Here is a 21006-nt window from a genome sequence, read left to right on the forward strand (position 1 = left end):
ACTGCAGTCCCTCTTTTACTTTTAAAAATGATCTGAAATTACATTATATGATAAAATATAATTTGTTATTTTGTTGAAGAAATCATATTAGATATTTGTTGATATACGAAACTTATTAAGTATCGTTGCTAAGTAGCAGCTTTGCAATGGCGGTAAAGCTTTGAGATTTCCAAAAAAGTGAGAATATACATTGATTATCCACACTAACTGTATGAGAAATAGACATTTGAGTAATTCTGACTAAAAAATAAGACTTTAAAATTGAACTAGTCCTTATATCACTTACTAATCGGGCACATTTTATGCATGTCAAGCTTAATCAAGTGATAGATTGGACATGAAAATTTGGAATTACATAGCTGTTTTCTCATATGACTGCCCATGAATTTCCCTGTCAACCTCGTTTAACTCAATAACCTTCTTCAACTTGATTGAACAATAAAGTATTTTCACCAATTTTACCGATTTTGTAAGGAAACTTGACATTTTAGTTCTTGGCATGTTTTCAGGGGATGTTGTCAACAAACAGAATCAACAGATTTTTCCCTTTATGAGTTGCAGGTTTTTTAAATATGGGTTCTGTGTAGTCATTAATACAAGAGTTCTGTGACGAGACTTGTATTTTATTTGATTAATGACATTTTCTTTGCCTTTTTGGGGATTAAAAGTTCTTTTCAATGCTATATTTTTGGCTGGTACAATCTATTCCAGTTAAATTTCTGTTTGCTCTTAAGTACTTTCGCTCCAATTCACATTCGCACCCTTGTTATTGATTTTATGTTTGATATATTTGTAATCGAGTTTTTGTACGGTAATTATTATTTGTTGGATACCAATTTTCATTGATCATGTGGGTATTAAAGGGGAACCACAAAATTAAATATCATCAAACATGCCAGTTTTCCTTCATCCCCAAACATTGGTTCCCACCAAAATTAAATGAATCCTCAGTAAGTGTACTAGTATTTCAATAAATAGTAATTTAAAAACTTTATAAAAATTGACTACAGATCAAATGCAAAAAGGGGTGTTGCCTGTTGGCATTTATGCTACACGTACAGTCATCACAGTATAAATTTATACATTTTTGATTTAATTTGTTTCTAGAATTTGCATAACTCGGAAAATATGGCAACAATTACACCTGTGGATGGTCCCCCAGAGGTTGTAAATGCTAGAAGAACAGAATCGCTAGATGCACCACACATTATCAAGCTTGTGAACAGTTCAACTGACCAATTGTTTGGAAGAGTTAATGTTGTCAACTTAATGTAAGTCATAATAATCAGTTTGAAAAAAGTCTAGAGATTGTTGAGCATAAAGTCAACAGTACCAAACACTGTATTCTACATACATATATGGCATTATTCATTTTAAATACAATAAAACATGATTTAACATCCAAAAATAAAAAATACACCAAAATTGCACCTTTTTAACTTATTGCCACAGCATGAAATATTCTATCATCTTACATGTATCTGAATGATCATGGAGGTTCTATTCCATGAAGAATAAAAAATACAGGATGTCTGTCTTCATCTTTGTATTTATTTTTGTTCAAAGACAAAAAGTCAGGAATATTACTGAAAGATTTAAAAAGTCAGAAATATTTACCTAATGCTACATAAACCATGTTACAATGTATTAAAAATATAACAGTACAAATATAGTATACAGAAAACCAAAATCTGGATTATATTTTTGGAGTATTCTGTAAACAAAACAAATATGTAATTGCATTTTGTGTAATTTGATTCTAAACTTTTCCAATTTATTAATTTAATCATTCTTTTCTAATTCACAGAGAGAAAGCTGTGTTAGCGGTCACTCTATGTAACGACAAAGAAGAAATCCTTGGCCATGCTGCATTCTTTGATTATCCCAACATTGAAGGTGTTGATCCATCAACATGGGAGGAATGGTTCCACAAGATGTTTGACACTCCAAAGACTTCAGCTCTAAATTCCTTGTACATGCATTATTTTGTTGCAAAGAAAGAATATGCCAGTGGTTGTGCAAGGGAGATAATTCGTACTGCATTTAATGCTGTTCCTGACTTACACTATTTATTCCTGAATGTACCAATGAAAGCTTATCCTGGTATGATATTTTGTTAAATACAGTGGGAGGATTCATATAATTTTGTGGGTTTACATTTTTGGGGATTTGCTATATAGGATAGATGTGAACCTAAATATTAAATTTTCAACAAAATGCATATATAACCTTTCGGTGTGCATGCTGAATTAGTAAAAATCATTAAAATGTTACTTTCTTCAAACAATTTCAATCTGTATGAAGTCAATGAAAAACAGAATTAAGGAGTACTGAATGAAAAAAACTCACCTTTGGTGCAGTTTAATCATTGTTTGAAATATTTTATCTTGCCAAAGTCGTCATAGCTATTTGATTTGTCTTCATGTTTTAAAAAAGGAATTCCCAAGAGAAACTTGTACATTATTGGGAGGCTACTCACAGCTTGAAAAAATTTAGAAAATGAAAGCAATTAATTTTGTTTAAAGGTGATTGATGTAACTTAACATGTTTTACATTGCATTTTAAAGGTAACAATTGGATTTCAGAATGGTTGTTAGAGATTTTCCAAAGAAAACTTACAAGTTATTTGGATGTAATCATGTATTATATATTTTTGCAGATGCTTCACTTGATGGTGTATTCCAGCAGTTATCTAAAAGAGAGGGTGTTAGCAGTACACAAGGAGCTCTATTTGCCTGCTACAGACATAACCATGTCCCTGTTCTTCATGTCAGAAAGGCAACGTATGTACTGGAAATAAATCATTCGGCAATCTTGTGGTCTTCATATCTTGAAAAATTAATTAGATTTTATTGGGTCAGTTTTATTCTTCATGTCAGAAAGGAAACGTATGTAACAGAAATGATTTATCATGATATATATATGATATGGATGTGATATGACTGTACATGTACATTGTTTTCATTTCGTGAAAAATAAGTTAAATATTATAAGGAAAGTTTTATTTGTCTTCTATTCTTTTGTCCTTAATAGGTCTAACTAATTCTAAATCACTACCTTTTACAATGTGTGATTGAAATAGAAACCACCATATGACCATCAGTTTGCATTTCACTTTGTGCATGATACATGTAGATCCTTTAAGGTGATACAATTTATGTAGATTTTTTATCTGTTGTAATTTAATTGAAATGTTGATTTTAACAGAGTTGAAGATCATGATGACTTGACACCCATCTTTAATCGCCATAGTGATATGCTGAAGATGGCTTATGGTGATTTCTTCCTTGCTGAGTTAATTGAAGCACAAGATGACCATATGCAGTGTTTAGTAGCAGAGGTATTACATTATTTTTGTTTCATATTTATTCATTCCATTAATTGTATTCTGTTGTATGGTATAATATAGGGTTATTGCATGAATATTGAGGAATATTGTCCTGAGTAGAATTTTATATTGCACTCGCAAGCTCGTGCAATATATGTTCTACGAGGGACAATATTCCCCAATATTCATGCAATAACCCTTTTATTATATAGCAATATAATATTTGAAAGTAAAAATTGGTTTAAATTAAGATTTTGTCGTTGATGACATCATGAAATTTGAAGACTTACTGCACTAGTGCAATGATAGAATTTATTGCACGCTAACTTTTGGTTACGTTCTGTAGGATATATTATATTGCTATACAATAATAAAAATTATATGAATTTTAAAGATAACCAATGTAAACTTTTAGAAATTATAAATTTTTACAAGTATACTCAGGCTTGTGCCAAGGATTGCATTTTGAAATAACTATAAAGAATACTGGGTTTTTTTCGCTTATAAAAAAAAGTACATGAGAGATTATGCAGTTTCCACATGTTAGTTTTCAATTTTCAAAGCAGTTAGGCTAGTTCATATGGAACAGCTACTTCATTCATTACATCAATAAAATTCCCTATAATTTAGGAACTTCAGTACAAATGTATAAAATAAGGCGAAGGATTATTTTTCTATTGCAAAGTTGAAACAGCTTCCTTCTATCAAAAACTGTTGAATTTGTAAACTGCAGTTATTTATTTTCTGTTCTAAATTTTTAGTACAAAAGGGAGAAATTTTCATAAAAATGACTTTCTAAAGGATATCTATGTAGAATAACGTTAAAACAGGCACAGTTACAGCTGATTTCCTTTAGTGTGAAGCCAAAGGTAATATCTTTAGTTAGCTTGCTTGTTAGCTGAAGGGTGAAGTCATTGTTAGGTCAGGTAAAGTACTTAAGAATAGACTAGTCCAGCAGATAACCAATCTATCTATCTGTTGTACTAGGTAGTATACCTGACCTAATAATGACTACACAGCTCAGCCTGCAAGCAAGCTAACTTAAGATATTACCTTTGACTACACACTCGATGAAATCATCTTCGCTAGCCAAGGGTTACGATCCACTCCCGCTCTCTTCACCCTTGGCGGATTGAGCCAACATTTGTGATAACAATGTTGCGCCATCTATCGGAAGATAAAAACCACGCCAATTCCGAATACATTAGTCTTGACCAATGGTAGCACTTGAACTCTTCAGCTTGGAGGTAAAAACACGGTAGCGTCTAGATGCTACACACTTGGTAAAGCCGGAAATGAAAGCTTACGTCAACATTCATGCATTTGTGCATGAAACATACACAGGAACTTCCATTTGTTGATTAAAAACATTCAAGTTTTCACTAAATATAGTCGTATGTTTAGGGATGTAAAGGCTTGTTGCACAAAAAACACGTGGCAATTGTTTACAAACACTTTCTACATTTACACGTGATCATGTTACAGGCGCATTTTGATTGGATGCAGCGAGTTTTGACTGCAACCAATAAAAATCCTTACCTTGTGTCTCCGAAATTTTATCTCAATCCGCCAAGGGTGAAGAGAGCGGGAGTGGATCGTAACCCTTGGCTAGCGAAGATGGATGAAATAGGCTGTAATAGAAATACCTCATACATAAATATTTTTGACAGGTTGAAGGAACAGCAGTTGGATTCATGAGTATAAGCAACGATGTCAACACAGATATGTTAAATGAATGTTTTGAGTTAGGATCTTTCCATGGTTTGAAGAAACCACATCAAGATGATGATCTGGTCCCACCAAAAACCCCAACACCAAGTCCACCTCCAGGTTTGTGTTTAAATGAATACTATCGCTATTTTATGAAATTTTCTTCTGATCTTACTGAGATCTTCCCTTCTCAGCACAGAATAGTGATATAAAAAATTATTGCTAGAAACTAAGGGCACGATGCTGTTGTCAATGAAATTAATAACAACATGATAGGTAAATTAAATAGCAATTGGTCATCACAACTCAAATTAAATTTGATATAATGTATCTGCAACAGGAAAACTTACTGTTATTGTACACCAACTATTATTTTGGAGATGTATTTAATTTCAGAACTTTTGGAAGTAGAAAATAGAGCCAATTTGAATCCCCTAATATTACACACTTAATCAATGCTTGTATGTTTACGCCAACAGAGTTAGAAAATTGCTAAAAATAAAAACTGAAAAACCGAGTAGAAAGGGCTATTCACAAAAAATATCTAACAGTGTTTGTGACAATTGTCTACAGATAATTTTTATTTTCAATTTGTTTTGAAATTTATATGATCATCTCATTGTCTCATGTCTTAGTTTTATGTACCAGTATTTATTTTTATTGTAGAACTTGCAGAAGAAAGACCTGCATCAAAAGCATCCTCTACAAAGTCAGCAGGGTCAGCAAAAGAAGCACCTGTGAATGGTGCCCCTTCAGAACCAACAGATGCAGGCACAGAGAAGAAATCAGCTAGTAGACAGTCAAGTAAACAGAGTTCAAGAGGTAAGTTTCAAGTTATTTAACAACTATTTTGCTCACCTGGTGTGAAGGGTCACATGAGCTTTTGTAATCATGTTTTAATTCCAATTATTTTAGCCTTTTACAACTTTTTTGCTCACCTGGTCTGAAGTATCACATGAGCTATTGTAATCATTTGTTTTCCATTGTAGCAGTTACATTAATTGTCGTAATGCATAAACATTTTCACAAAATCAAACTATGAACAAAGACAGACTTGACAGTTGCTTAATTTGTCTTTACAAACTTTGAATTGCCACATTTTATAGTTATGAAAAAAATGCTTATCACAGAAATACAAATTAATAATGATTTAAAATAAGAATAAAAAACTAAAGGATTGCTCATGTTACCATAAACATAAATCTAGGTCTAGTCAGAATAAACACATTATTTTATACCTAGAGACTTACTAGAAAGAAGTAATTAAAAATATTTTTTAATGGTATTTTGACTTACATGTACATGTATGTCCTATATTCTGGTTAATAATTTCAAAGATATGTCTATATTTTATTTACTAAAATCAGCATAAATGTTTTATTTCTAGCCACAAGTCCAACAAGTGAGCTGAAGGTAGAGAAGAAATTAAGTGATGCTCACATGAGGGAAAGCTCTACCTCTTTACTAAGTGAGGGACAAGGAGAGGACATAGCTAAAGAAGCAGAGAGGATACAATCAGGGCAGTCTAGTAGAAAAAGTTCAGTCAAGGAAGAAGTAAGATTTCATCATTATTTTGAGAATTTATTTATTCATCTCTAAAAGTTTCAGAAATAAATGTTTTGATGGAAATTTGATACTATAGAAAAATTATAAGAATGCATTTTTTTTCAATTTAAGTAGACATATATATATCTTTTGTTTTTATTGCCTAAAACTTGCAGTTGTTTTACTGTTTTTCTAAGCCTTTCAGTCTATTTAAATTTCTTGCCTTGATTGCAATTTCCATTGTAATTTGATATGGTGAACGTCCAAACTTGAATGAAAGGTAAACTCATATTGATACTTGGAACAAATTAGATTATTAGAATTGTTCATATGTTTTTTTCCCCTATTTTTAGTTTTATTTGAAAACATGAATTGCTTAAATAGAAATGATATATGTTTCAGGTAATATCTCGTCTTGGAACACCCAAACCTATTACACCGATGACACAGTTGCCTAAACGATTTGTTCCAATATATAAAGGAGCTCAGAATGCTTTTAGTATCCAACTCTTCTGTATTGATGAAAGATATGAAATGAGGTTTGTAATACATTGATATAAGAAGATGTGGGATGAGTGCAAATGAGGCAACTCTCCATCCAAATCTTAATTTGTGACAGTAAACCATTATAGTTCAAAGTACTGTCTTCAACATATTTACATTGATTTATAGATATTTAAATAGCTGTTTGCAAACAATATTTTTATTTACATGTATAGCTTAGGATAAAAATGACATATGTACTGTATTGTACATTTAAAACAAATCTTCTGCTTTCTTTCTTTTTTTTTTTAAGTCCTTTCAATTTATCTGTTACTAAACTTTAGAAAAGGCAATATGATACATTTTGTACAAAATGACATTTCAAGTGGTAACAAAATAATGTGTGTGTACTACAAGTTTTCTAAGTTAATGACTTTGTATGGCAGTTACAGAAATATGTCAACCTCCTCCTGTGTTGATGTATATTCTAAATTCTTTTTTCCAGATCATCAGATTTCCTGTCGTCAGCTTTTGAGTTGTTTCCACAGTATGATTTCTGTGTCATAACAGTCCCTCATCTTGTACCAGAATTCCCATTGATTCAAGGATTTGTGGTAAGTTTATACATGAATGATAGTTTTCAAAAACATAATTTTTATGCACGGGTTATTACACTTCATGAGAACTATCTGAAAATGCACAATTGAAAATATATGTGTATTAGTGTGTTTTAACTTGTTGGTCAATAAGTACTTCAATATTTGTATTAGTTTTGTTTTTTCAAATATTTTGGCCTCAAGCATCACTAAAGAGGTATTTATTATCGAAATCATATGCACATCTGGTGCATTAAAATTGGTACTAAGAATGTTATTTCAATATTTTTAGAAATCTTGACAGGAATATCATGATTTCTCTAAATCTTCGTTAATATATCCCTTTCTGCACCCATTGTATAAAAAAAAATTAATCAACATGTGGTTCGTTTGATCTCAGTTTTTCATTGGGTAAAATTAGATTATGACGTCCAATTTTCTTGCTTTCCTCTGAATTTCCTATTGTGACGACATGAAAAAAGGCGACCATGCCTGATGACGTCACATAAAGAAAAAACATCTTTTTGCAGATCATTCAAAAAGAAGGAATTAGTTTGCCTGCATTATGTTAGAAAATCATTTATAGAGAAACAGATTCCATCACCAAATCTTGTGTAATACGATATTTATCCACTCTCGACAGTTAAATTTTTAAATATTTAATACGCTCGGGACAACCTGTGGTAAAATCTAGATATATTCAAGCCCCAATGAATTATTTCGATTCTGATCGGACAAATACGGCAATTCTTATGGATCGAAGCGCACTAGGTGGAGGCAAATATTTGCCGTTTCCATAAATAAACGCTCTAATAAACTGGCGTAAAAGAACGGAGCAAACTGAATTAGTGACATGCTTAAACTATTTACAATAATGTATTTAGACAATTTTGGATGAATTTTAAATGATAATTTACTTATATGTCTTATATGATGTATAAAAAAGGGCTTTTACCACATTTAGCATCGTTTGTTTACGTTTCCTTGTTGTGATGATTTTCGGATTCACAAGCGTGTATTTTCCCGTAAAATGCTTCTATTCTAATGTCATCGTTCTATGACGTCGGGTATCTCATTCATAAAAAAGCATATGAAGTGGGAGTACGATCGGAACAGCACTGGCAATATATTCATATTTTACCACGGGTGTGTACTCAAAACGTTTGAAGGATGTACATGTCATGTTAGAATGTATATTTATCAGTAATTAGATTTATATCTCTCACTCTACCAGTATGTTTTAGATTTTGTAAGGTTATGTTTGACTCCACTAAAAAAGGCTTCTAATCTGTATTTTACTCCAATCAAAAAAATATCCATGGTATTGTATGTTAGATTTCATCAAATATTTTTTGTAAAATAAAATGACAAGTTTTCATCATGAATATATATACCAAAATTATTTTTTCTAATTTCCTATTTAAAACTCCTAATGTTTTATTTTTTCTTCAGAGAATCACACCAAGATCTCCAAGCACACTGCCACAAGAATTGTATGTGTTCCACAGATCAGGACTTCTCAAGTACGTATTGGTGGTTGTTGCTAAGCTACAAATGGTTGTTCCTAAATTTAGGTGCTGTGTTTAGATATATGCACTAGGCAACCGATGGTTGATCATATGTACCTTTAAGTAACTGTAGACCACCTAATGTACATATCCAAATATCTTTGTGAAATTATTTTTTTTTAAGGTGAAATCTGTTTTAACCTTACAACTATTAAGCAGAAAGATGTAAAGGGTCTTCTGATTAGCTGACAATTTTTTGTTTATCATTTAACAGACATAATTTGGTCATGTGACAGTGACGTCATCAACGTTTTTTCATGATTTACGCCAGTTTAAAATGGAATTTAGAATTAATTTATAAGAAATGACTGTAATATTTGTTCTGTCTTTTCAAAATTAGAGTTACTCAGTGTGCACCACATTTTTGATGTTATTTCTTCATAGATAGATCAAATATTACAGTCATTCCTTAATCAAATTTTTGTTGTTTTCTTCTTACCAAATCAACTTTTTGTTGTTTTCTTCTTACCATTGTTTCTAATTTCTGGCAGGAAATTTACAAAGGAAAGTTATTATTTGAAGTTTGTTACACCTCTCATTTCTCTTGTTGTTCCTTAATTTTTTTTTAGATGTGAAAGGATTCAAAAAACAAAAATTCATTCATTAATCACTACCAAAAAATCCTAAATGAAAGCCATAAAAATATGTCATTTTCTGAAAATGATTTAATTTGCTCATTACTTTTTTATGGTTGTCAATTGCTTTTAAAGATAGATGCATGAAAGTAAAAACACCAACTCATTTCCCAAAAAACAAAAAAAGATTTAATGATAATGACTATATAACCTGTGATACAATACTTTTCATTGAAAAATGATTTTAACGATAATTTAATGTCTTCAGAGATTTCCATGTGCGTCCAGTCTGTTCTAAAGATCTAAAAGGCATAGAGGAACTGGTTAAGACTATTAACTTCAATGAAAATCTCATCAAAGATATCCAGCAGTTCAACAAAGCTAGAAGAGACGAGGTCAGTTCTTTATATTTGAGGGAGTAACTTTTTTACCGTTGAATGTGTAAAATTGTATGATGAACATGCTGCCTTCCGCAATTATGTAATTTGATAAAGAAATCAATATGTTGGTTAATAGTTTTAATTAAAAATTGATTTTTATTAAAGCATATCTTGTTTCAAGATTTAAATTTATTCTATATTTATAAAACCTTTTGAAGTTGTAATTAGTAGTACTAATAGTCTCATTATTGTTTTATTTGTGTGTGCTTAATTTATATAATGAACAATATTCAGTTGTTGGAAGGAATTATCAAAGTTTGTTTCTGTTTTGAAAGATACCAATATGCAAATGTCATTTACCTAGTAACCTTTTTTCTAGCCAAGTTACCAATTCTGTCTAAATTTTTAGTTACTCACTGAAATTATTTCAAATTCTTTAAAGCTGATAAACTTAAAATAGCTCATATGAAACAGCTTATTTGGATGATACAAAAATCATTCTCACCACGATATAGCCTTTTAGTGCTAAGTAAACATCAATCAATACGAAAAATGATGTATATGACTTTTTTTCATTAAAAGTCCTAATAGTTCCTTCTTACCATGGGCAAGTCAACAAAGACGTTTAAATCATCTAACATTTGACTGATAATTATTGATTATCGTTGATCATTTCAACGAGATTGATTTTCTCACTCGAACCGGGACAGCAAGGGGAGAAAGGCAATCGAGTTGAGATGACCAATTATAATCTGTTTATCGTTATTTTACCTATGAAGACGTTGTCAATTTCGTTAGCAACGCCACGTGCCTTCTTACTTTCTAGTGATAATTTTCCATCTCAAGCTAGACGCATGATATAAAAAATTATAAAAAAAAAAAGATCAAAGGAAAAATGCTCAAAATAGGTTCATCAATCAATCAATTTTGATTTCAGTAAAAATAGGGTGTGAAGTCAAATTAACACCTGATACATGTATCTAGAATTACATGAATTTTCTAGTGTTTAAAAATATATATCTTTCAGCAATTTTCTATTCTTTATTTGAAAGTGTAAATTTATTTTCAGGATGGAACAGAAATTAAAGCTTTTGTAGCTCAGTGTCAAGACCAGATAGTTGGAGTGGCAGTTATTAGAAGAGAAGAGGTATGACTTCCAAACATTTGATCTGTTCACAAAAATAAGTAGAAGGCTCTCAAAATTAACAGTTTATTGTTTGTGGGATTTCAAACTTTGACCAATGGGACTATTGGTAGTCCCGTATATAAATCTTTTTATTGCCCAGGTCATTGTTTTATAAAGCTGAAGTTTTCTGAAACAGATTTTTTTTTTATCGTTTTTGTAGTTAATTGTTGGAAGTAGAAAAATAGAAAATTGCCATTTCTGATTATTATTAAATCTGGTAAAATTCACAAACAAATACTGTTGATCTAATTTGTTATAAATATTTTTTGCCAAAGTCTGCATACAAGCCTATAGAGACTTTATACTTTGTTAAACATTTATAAATTTGTGGTTTGCCTTTATGTAGGAAAATTTGTATCCCCAAACTAATAAGAACCAGAAGTTTGTTAACATGGTTCAGAGCATTAAATGTAAAAATTTGTATTGGACACATGTGTTGAGAAACTATTCATACTTTGTCATGATATTTTTTTCAGAACATAGAATACATCAGATCACATTACAACATTGAAGACTTTATATACTACAATCATCATAAAAGAGAAGAACATGGACATCTTCACCACTTTGCCTTAAATCCTGTATTTACTCACATGTCCAAAATGTTTATCAAGGTTGGTACATTTAGCTGAATTGTCTTTTTTCCCCCTCCAAAATACATAATAATTTCATATGTGCATTCAATTTCAATCTTAACTGCCTGCCATTGTCAGTTTTCCTACCACAGTCGTTGGTTATCTGGGATAAATTTAGGCTTCCTCCAGCAATCAAAACTGACAGTTATAAAATAACCAGTAGTGCTAAAAGTGGCATTGAACACACCTATCAATCAATCATTTTATTAAAAGTTGTGAAAAGCTATAGCTTTTACATCAAATTTAATTTGTTTTCATCGAAGACTTGTTGCATATATAGCAAGACTAACTTATTCTGGCATTTTGAGCACCATTATTGTCAAATTTTGTGATTAAGGGTAATCAAGGATCGACTTTATGATCTAAAAGAAGAGTTTTATATCGTGCTTTTTTTCAAATATATTTTTAAAAGTATGGGTCACAAAGCTCTTTATAAGCTACATGTTATGCAAAATTGTCAGATTTTGTATACATTGTACATGATAAAACAAATTTTGTGATATACAAAGAAAAAAAAATGTTAGAATTTTTATATTTAATATGAGAAGATAACTCTTATAACATGCTTTCACAAATTAAAAAAAGAATTTTAGTCACATGACTAATTACTTACTACAAAACAAAATACATCTGGAATCAGCATGTTAAGAAACCAGTCAATCTATCAGTCTAGTACAAAGCAGGGTTTATGTTCATATATTAACATATCAAGCTGAGTACCACCTCCAGGTGCCAGGTTTTCTTGCTGCGTTGGAGACCCATTGGTGGCCTTCAGCTGTTGTACTGCTCTTTGGTTGGGTTGTCTCTTTGACATATTCCCAATTTCCATTCTAAATTTTATGTAAGTATTGCCACTGGACATTAGATACCATTCCATCATATTAATTTGATACATCTTTTTTTTATAAAGGAAATTTTAAGACAAGGAAAGAAGACGAGTTTATATTTCCCACTGTATCCAGCATACACAAACAAGGAGGTAAGAATATATATCTAATCAAGAATGGTCCGGTTATCTGATATCTAAAATTTAATAGTTACATACAACATTGAAAATATATGAGAAGAATAAAATATGTGGATAGTGGATACTGCATGTCCACATTTTGTAGAATCTTGAAGACTTGAGAAATGAAAAAAAATATATTTGAAAATATTGAACATGTTATAAGAATTACTTCAAAGAAAAAAGGCAAGAGTTTTTCATATGACCCTCATCCTATAGTGAATAAAAGTCATTTTTTTAGCTCACCTGGCTCACTTGGCATCTGTCGTCTGTCGTCGTTAACTATTACAAAAATCTTCTCCTCTGAAACTGCTCTGCCAAATTTAACCATACTTGGCCACAATCATCATTGGGGTATCTAGTTTAAAAAATGTGTGGGGTGACCCGCCCAACTAACCAAGATGGCTGCCATGGCTTAAAATAGAACATAGGGATAAAATGTAGATTTTGGCTTATAACTCTGAAACCAAAGCATTAAGAGCAAATCTAACATGGGGTTTAATTGATTATGAAGTCTAGATCTATCTGCCCTGAAATATTCAGATGAATAAGACAACCAGTTGTTGGGTTGCTGCCCCTGAATTGGTAATTTTTAAGGAAATTTTGCAGTTTTTGGTTATTATCTTGAATACTATTATAGATAGAGATAAACTGTAAACAGCAATAATGTTCAGCAAAGTAAGATCTACAAATAAGTCACATGGTTAAAATGGTCAGTTGACCCCTTAAGGAGTTATTGCCCTTTATAGTCAATTTTTGACAATTTTCATTAATTTGGTAAATATTGGTTTAAAAAAAATATTTTCCTCTGTAATTAAAGGGGGAAATTCATTACAGATAGAAAAAATAGGTAAGTAGCAAGAATTTTCAGTAAAGTAAGATCTACAAACACATCACCATCACCAAAAAACAATTTTGTCATGAATCCATCTGTGTCCTTGGTTTAATATGCACATATACAAAGGTGAGCGACACAGGCTCTTTAGAGCCTCTAGTTATGGTACAAAGTGGTCATTGAAGCCACACATGACAATGTTATGAAACTGTTATAGTACAAAATGTCTAGGTATCATTTGCTTTTTACAGTTTTCACTTTTTGTTTAATTTTTTGAAACAGTATTTATGTGATAAACTCTAAAAATGAATATAAAATATTAAACTAATTTTATGCTTTTTTAGGCTGTAGATCAGCATTCTCTGGTTACAAGTTTAAATGACATGGTACCAGTTAGAGCCAGAAGACAAGTGACCTACCCCTTGGAACAACTAGCAATAAATGCTCCCTCAGACCGAGTGCTGAAAAAGCAGGAGCCATATGCTCTCAATCATGTCAACAGGAAACTTGTGTTAGAACCAAAGGTAAATCTATATTCAGAACAGAAACTTTAGACTTGGAATTGAGCATGATATGAAAAAGTGACATGTGGTCTCCTTTATTTCATACTTAAAGAAAGTAAAATGATTTACTGTTAAAGGGATTTTTTTTCAAGGGGTTTATTTTTGGTTATTTCTCAAGAGAAAGTCATGAAAATATCCCCTCACTTAAATTTGCTCTTGAAAAAAATTTGTTATAATCAAAAACAAGAAAAACAAACCTTTCAAATAGTTATTACACCTGAAATTGCAAAATTGAAATTGTTTTTTCATGATTTCCTTCAAAGAAAGCTATGCGAGAACCATCACTACAAGTGATATAGTAGTTATTCAAATACAAATAAATGATATTTTGATTCAACTTAAGAGTGATTAATTAAATATAACCTATTATATATTTCATTATTTAGGTGACAATAAATGCCAGGATAGTTGTTGTTGGTGCCTCCAATGTTGGTATAGGATTTTTGGAGCAATTGGCCTACTGGTAAGAAATAGTTCTATATACTGTGCAGTCAAATTGTATTGTACATATAATCATTTGTGATATACAGTCACTGAACATACATTGTTTATGACATTGACAATGAGTTTCCAGGGATATTATTTATGACATTATTAAAAGTATTTTTTACGTCAATCGCTTCAAATTAAAAAAATATGTTTTTTACCCTAAATATTCCAATTGAAACAGTGTAGAAGTTGCATTTTATATAGAACAACTATACAATGTCTGGAAAATATAAATTTTATTTGTAATTAGCTAAAAAGATGATACAAAAGCTTCGCAGAGCCTCGCCTTTCACCTGGTTCTAATCCTTGTACAAATTAAATTTTTATTAGAGACAATAAATGGTTATTCTATATTTACACTAAAGGAAATATGAGGTATACATTAATCAGACCGCAAGCAACCCATTAAAACCTAAAACAAAAACAGATTTAGAGTCAACTTAGTTTTCAACAATACTATTTTCAATGACCATGATGATTTACAAAAGGGGGAAAAATGGGAATAAGTGTTATTATTTGATTAGAGTTAACTTAGCAACCTTGCATCCATGAATCACTAATGATTTTCTTGATAAACTCACTTTGATTTAAAAACACAATAAACTATCAACAACATACAAATGTATTGAATTTTGTTTAAATTTTTGTCCTGCAATTATCTCCCTTGTTGATTTTTATACCTTTTCTGTTTTCAGTCCTCATTTGAGATTTAACAACTTAACATTGGTGTCACCACATGGATTACCTGGTGAAATGGCTCCTGATGATCTCAGGGATCAGATGTTAGGAAACGATTTCTGTTATGGGCAAGAAAACTATGCCAATATTTCTTTGCGGACTTGGATAAATGTTGTGTACGGTAAAATGACAAATATAGATAGAAAAAAGAAATTAGTGATTGTAAACAATGGGACTGTGGTGCCTTATGACCACCTTATTATTAGTGTTGGACTACAGTATCAAATCCCAGCACCAACAGATGCAGATCTAGACACTGGGGTCACTAATGCTGAATTACCGAACCCACCCGACAGGAGATATTTCAAAAATCCACCTAAAAATTTGTTTACGATCAATGATGCTTATGATGCTGCTGTTTCTTTGTACTGGATAGAAAACTACCTGTTAAAATCACAAAGTAAGTAGCTAAATCTGTATTTTATACATGAGTAGATTTCATTAACAAATTATTTCAACTGATTTCTTTTATTTTAACTCACATTTAAATGTACAATCCAATTACCAGATTATCAATTTTAAGAAGGAATATGAAAACAAAATATGTGAAAATTCAAGACTAAGTCATTCAAGACTTGAATTCATTCATAATTTTGAAGAGAAAATTGTTCCATTTCATTGTAAGGGGAAAAATGCTCATTTTAAACAATTTTTTTAAAACATCAATAGACTTTGACTTATTGCTTTCAGGTCTTGTCTGTTTTAAGGTTGATATCTCAAGAAAATGCAAATTCACACCTAAACCAAACTATAAAGTATTTGTTTTCTTTTAGGAAATTTGATTATTTATGGAAGTACTTTAGATGCTTTCTGTTGTGCACAAACATTACTTACCATGGGTGTTCCTGGTGAGAGAATTCATTTGGTACAACCTCCCTTGCCGTTCCAGGTAAGCAAACATTGTATACATAAGACATCTGTTTGTAGGTCTATTATATTAGCATCAGATAAGTATACACACACTACTAACTCATATTTTTTGGTGATCAAAAACAACTTTAGTTTCAATTATGATTTGAAATTTCAGCTAGTTTTCACCTCCACAGTACACACATGGTGATCTCTTAAAATCACTCTGTAGAGTGATTCTTTTACAGTGAATGCTAGTGATTGTGGGTTATTCACTCTGAAATATTTCTTCATTCTCACAAGGGAATTCTGTTAAAATCACTCTGTAGGGTGATTTTTTTTTCAGTGAATGCTAGTGATTGTGGGTGATTCACTGTGAAATATTTTTTTGTATATATGCAAGAGTTATATGACAAGATTAGAAAACAACTTGTTGCTTTTTGTCAGCCATTACAGGACGCCACAGACATTCTCTTTAAATTTACGTTATTAGAGAAAATGTCTGATGCCACAAAACAAAAGTTATTGTGTAAGGTGTCAATAGTTCCAAGTGTTGCAAATAATATGGGTTCTAGGGTTACAGATTTCAAAATAATGATTAGGTCTATTAGAGAATATTCATTAAATCACCAACAATCTCCCCCTTTTTTTGGACGATCAATGCATTTGAATAGGGACATGTAGTTAGAATCCCCTCTTTAAAATGGCAGGATCCACCCCTGTAGAAGATAATGATACTGTTGGTGCACCAGAGTTTACTAAATTTTGATAGAAGTCATACATGTATCAAATGACCTTTCCATCAAATTTAAATTATTTATCTTCAAGAAATCAGTGTTTTCATATGTAAGTATATATCTGTGACAGAAATTCTTATTTGTTATTTTAATAGTTTTTGAAGTTGTTAGTTTATGTGTTCGAAGAACTGACAGTCCTAGCCAATTAAGATTCTTCAAAACATTATATTAAAATGATATTATTCCAAATTTGTAACGTTTTACTCTGAAATATATTTTATATTTTTAGAGTCACTGTAATTGTTTTGACTGTAGTTATGTTTAATTGTGATGAGAATAATTATTTTCAATTATTTTACACAATGTAATCTCATTGTGAAATTGATTACTGGGCATCAACTTTAATTGATATTGAATGTTTTTTGTTATTCCTAATGCAAGTTAAATGTGCATACATATAGATTTATGTCAAATTTCAACCTAATGACATGAAAAAAAATAATCCCTTCCTATTTTTGAATGATTTGTGGTTTTATTCATTTGTGCCAGTTATTGAAATGGATTTATTGACTTTGTTTTAGTTACACAATAACTGATGAGTAGTACATGCATTTTCTGCAATATTTTTGGTAATAAGATATTTGAAATTTTCTAATATAATGAGTAAACTTGTGTTCAATTGCATATAGCTCGATGATTTTTTTTTTTAGTTGTTAATTGATGGTTAATAGACAAAAGTCTCTTCTGTGAGATGACTGAAAATAAAACATGATATATTTTAAATAATTTATCCTGTTTAAACAAAACACCTGTTTAATTAGGACACATTTAGTATCAATAAAAAGAATTTGATATGGAAATATGCAATGTAAACTTGAAATCATATTCTTGGAATATGAAGTCACTGGAATACAAAATACAGATTAATCTTATTTATAGCCTTTCCATATTAGACAATTTAATATGGAAACATGCAATGAATAATTAAAATCATATTCTTGGAATATGAAATACAGATTGATCTATATATAGCCTTTTTCCATATTAGTCCTTGACCTTTAACTAAATACCTGTTAATAGCTGTTTAATTGGGAAAAATTGATATCAATAACATGAATTTGATAATGAAACATGCAATGAATAATTAAAATCCTATTCTTGGAAAATGAAATACTGATTAATGTATAAATAGCCTTTTTCCATATTAGTCCTTGAACTTTGACAGATAGCACTTGTTAAATGGCTTATTAGCCTTGGTATTGGGCAGCATTGGGCTACTGCTTTCATTTGTGTAACTGTAAATTTTGATAACGTTATTTGTGGACAAAATTCATGAAATTCCAAGTTTTAATCACACAATTTTGTCCTATATTGATAATTAACAATACATTGCATACATTTATTATTGCGATTTTTCCATTTTAGACCAAAATGTGTTTTTTATTTTTGCCAAAAAATCTGCTTCATTCAGATTAAAAATAATCCAAAATGCGAGTTTGAATAATTGCAATTACAACCCTGTAGCATTTTTTGTGATTTTTTTGTGATGAGAAAAACATCGCAATAATTTCTATACAGTATTCTACAAAGACCATTATAAAATTTTCAGCTTCTAGTCTGAATACCAATATTCTGACATTTTTCTTATTGGTCCAAAAAAAGTTTTGCAAAAACTTACAAGTCCGAATGAAATTTTACTAGTCTGGGGCATCATACTAGTGGCTTACTGTGCAGACTGTTATAAATGAGAGCAAAATTTCTGAATTGCAGTACATGTACCTATACAAAATGTAGCATATTTTTGTTAATAAAGAATTATTTCTAATATTAATGGTGGAATTTGATTACTTTTTTATTTGCAGGCCACATGTTTTAACAACCCAGCAATTGACAGTACAGTTGTGAAATCTCTTGAGAGTAGTGGTGTACATGTTTATAGTGATCATGTTTTGGCTCAGTGGAATGATGGAGCTGATGATTGCACTGAAATCTCATCTGCCAGCTTCACAACCAATAAACAACCTACTCGATTAGAATGTGGTGTAAGTATTAGTTTGTACATGTTGAAGTTAAGAAGGAAATAGTAATACTTAAGTTTTAGATAGTCAAATAATTATTATAGAAAACTATTTCAATATTTTAATTCCTTTTTTGTTTGATGATGATATGGATTTTTTTTTTTATTGAAATTAATTTCTGTCATAGAAAATTATCCACTTTGTGGATAAAACTTAGGGTTTGATAAAATCACTTTTCCTGATGTTATATATAGAACTCAATCTGATGAAATTTTGAAAACTTTTTACACTCTAATAACGGTTAATAATTTTACTACATTATATAACTTGGCTAGACCAACCTTTTGTTAGTAGATATATGCTATATTGCTTTATTTGCATCTGACAATTATTTGTCTATGTGCTTGAAACAAAAATGTTCAAGCAGGACTCTTATTTAATAATTAAGTGTTCTAGCTATTGAATCTTTTTAATATTTCATACTTTTAGGCATTCTTCTCTTACTACAAGAAAGCTGTTGATTTTGAAGCATTCAGATGTAAGTTATTTATTTAAGAAATTTTAGAAAAAGTTTCATTTTGGAAAATATTTGCTGTCATAAGGTTTCATGCTCTCTTTCCATGCAATCACTGACAAGGACAAACAAATATTTTTTCATTTAAATTTAACTTTTAGAAACTCATTGTAATTATTTGAGTTTTCCAATTTTTAATATATAATTTAAATTTTGACAGAGAAACCAAACTATTTGCCATATTTTGTCCTAATTTCAAAACATTTGTCTGGGCTTTTAAAAAATTTAAAGTAATCATTTGAATCATAGGGAAATTTGAAAGCTTCTTCCTATTTCTACTTTCGCTGTTTTCAAATGTTTGGGTTTGAGTGTTCCTAATGAAAAGAAAACCAGAAAGTGACCTTAAATGCATAAAATTTTAAAAGGTCTATTTTCCGTTTACAGCAATCAATGACGCCTGTCTGGTTTACGATGGAAAGTTAGTGATAGATTCAGCATTCCACACCAATGATGTGTCAATCCGTGGAGCAGGAACCATCACAAAATTCCAAAGGAAGTACCATGCTGATCAATGGACACATGCTAACTTCAACTCCAAAGAAGTTGGTGTACATGTAAGTTTATTCATGGTTGTATTGTGGAAAACTTTTTTGAAGCAAGTATTTTTATGCCTTACTTAGGGGCATATTTTAATGCCCTTCTTAAGGGGCATATTTAAATGCCCTACTTAGGGGAATTTAGATTTCATTCGGTTTGTCTGTTCGTTCGTTCGTTCATCCATTTGTTTGTTCATTTTTCTGTCCTGATTAAACTTTTCAAGGTATTTTTTTTTATAAAGTTCAAGTCCAATAAATTTGAAACTTAACACACTTGTGATCTGATCTTTCTATCTTTCTAATTTTAAAGCCAAATTATAGTGTTGACCCTAATTTTATGTCTACTGAACATAGAAAATGATAATTCTACCAAGTGAACCAACATCTGAAGTGGTGATTGTGTGGTAGGGTAAAAACGAGTTGTTTTAAAATAAAAGAATATGTGTCCCAAAGGACAACAACACTCCGATCTTTTTACCGCATAGTACAAGTTTTAATGGTGGACATGTTTCACCTATAGAAAAGCATCATCATAGAAAATGATAGTGCTATTTGGACATCCAAGCACCATGGACACATTCCTGTTATTGGTGCATTATAATAAATGACTTTAAAGCTAAAGCTACCATGTAAAAGGAAAAGTTGTAACTTTCTG

General features: G+C 30.7%; 1 protein-coding gene across 2 annotated transcripts in view; it reads left to right on the forward strand.

Annotated features, from left to right (window-relative positions):
* Window positions 1-57: 57 nt before the first annotated feature.
* Window positions 58-21006, forward strand: part of LOC134711199 (cilia- and flagella-associated protein 61-like) — a 42170-nt gene continuing 21221 nt past the window's right edge. Inside the window, exons 1-22 of one of the 2 annotated variants that reach the window (XM_063571652.1) lie at window positions 58-177; window positions 1098-1271; window positions 1808-2103; window positions 2660-2783; window positions 3208-3340; window positions 4999-5158; window positions 5705-5860; window positions 6426-6592; window positions 6986-7122; window positions 7572-7680; window positions 9115-9185; window positions 10074-10200; window positions 11255-11332; window positions 11848-11985; window positions 12917-12985; window positions 14192-14371; window positions 14797-14873; window positions 15595-16037; window positions 16411-16526; window positions 19086-19265; window positions 19731-19779; window positions 20200-20369. In XM_063571652.1, the coding sequence (XP_063427722.1) occupies window positions 1129-1271; window positions 1808-2103; window positions 2660-2783; window positions 3208-3340; window positions 4999-5158; window positions 5705-5860; window positions 6426-6592; window positions 6986-7122; window positions 7572-7680; window positions 9115-9185; window positions 10074-10200; window positions 11255-11332; window positions 11848-11985; window positions 12917-12985; window positions 14192-14371; window positions 14797-14873; window positions 15595-16037; window positions 16411-16526; window positions 19086-19265; window positions 19731-19779; window positions 20200-20369 (3123 nt within the window). In that variant the 5' untranslated portion in view covers window positions 58-177; window positions 1098-1128. The remainder of the gene's footprint in view (window positions 178-1097; window positions 1272-1807; window positions 2104-2659; window positions 2784-3207; window positions 3341-4998; window positions 5159-5704; window positions 5861-6425; window positions 6593-6985; window positions 7123-7571; window positions 7681-9114; window positions 9186-10073; window positions 10201-11254; window positions 11333-11847; window positions 11986-12916; window positions 12986-14191; window positions 14372-14796; window positions 14874-15594; window positions 16038-16410; window positions 16527-19085; window positions 19266-19730; window positions 19780-20199; window positions 20370-21006) is intronic. The other variant, XM_063571653.1, reaches the window with a different exon arrangement.

This window comes from Mytilus trossulus, chromosome 3, assembly GCF_036588685.1.
Source record: "Mytilus trossulus isolate FHL-02 chromosome 3, PNRI_Mtr1.1.1.hap1, whole genome shotgun sequence".
Classification (NCBI taxonomy): Eukaryota; Metazoa; Mollusca; class Bivalvia; order Mytilida; family Mytilidae; genus Mytilus; species Mytilus trossulus.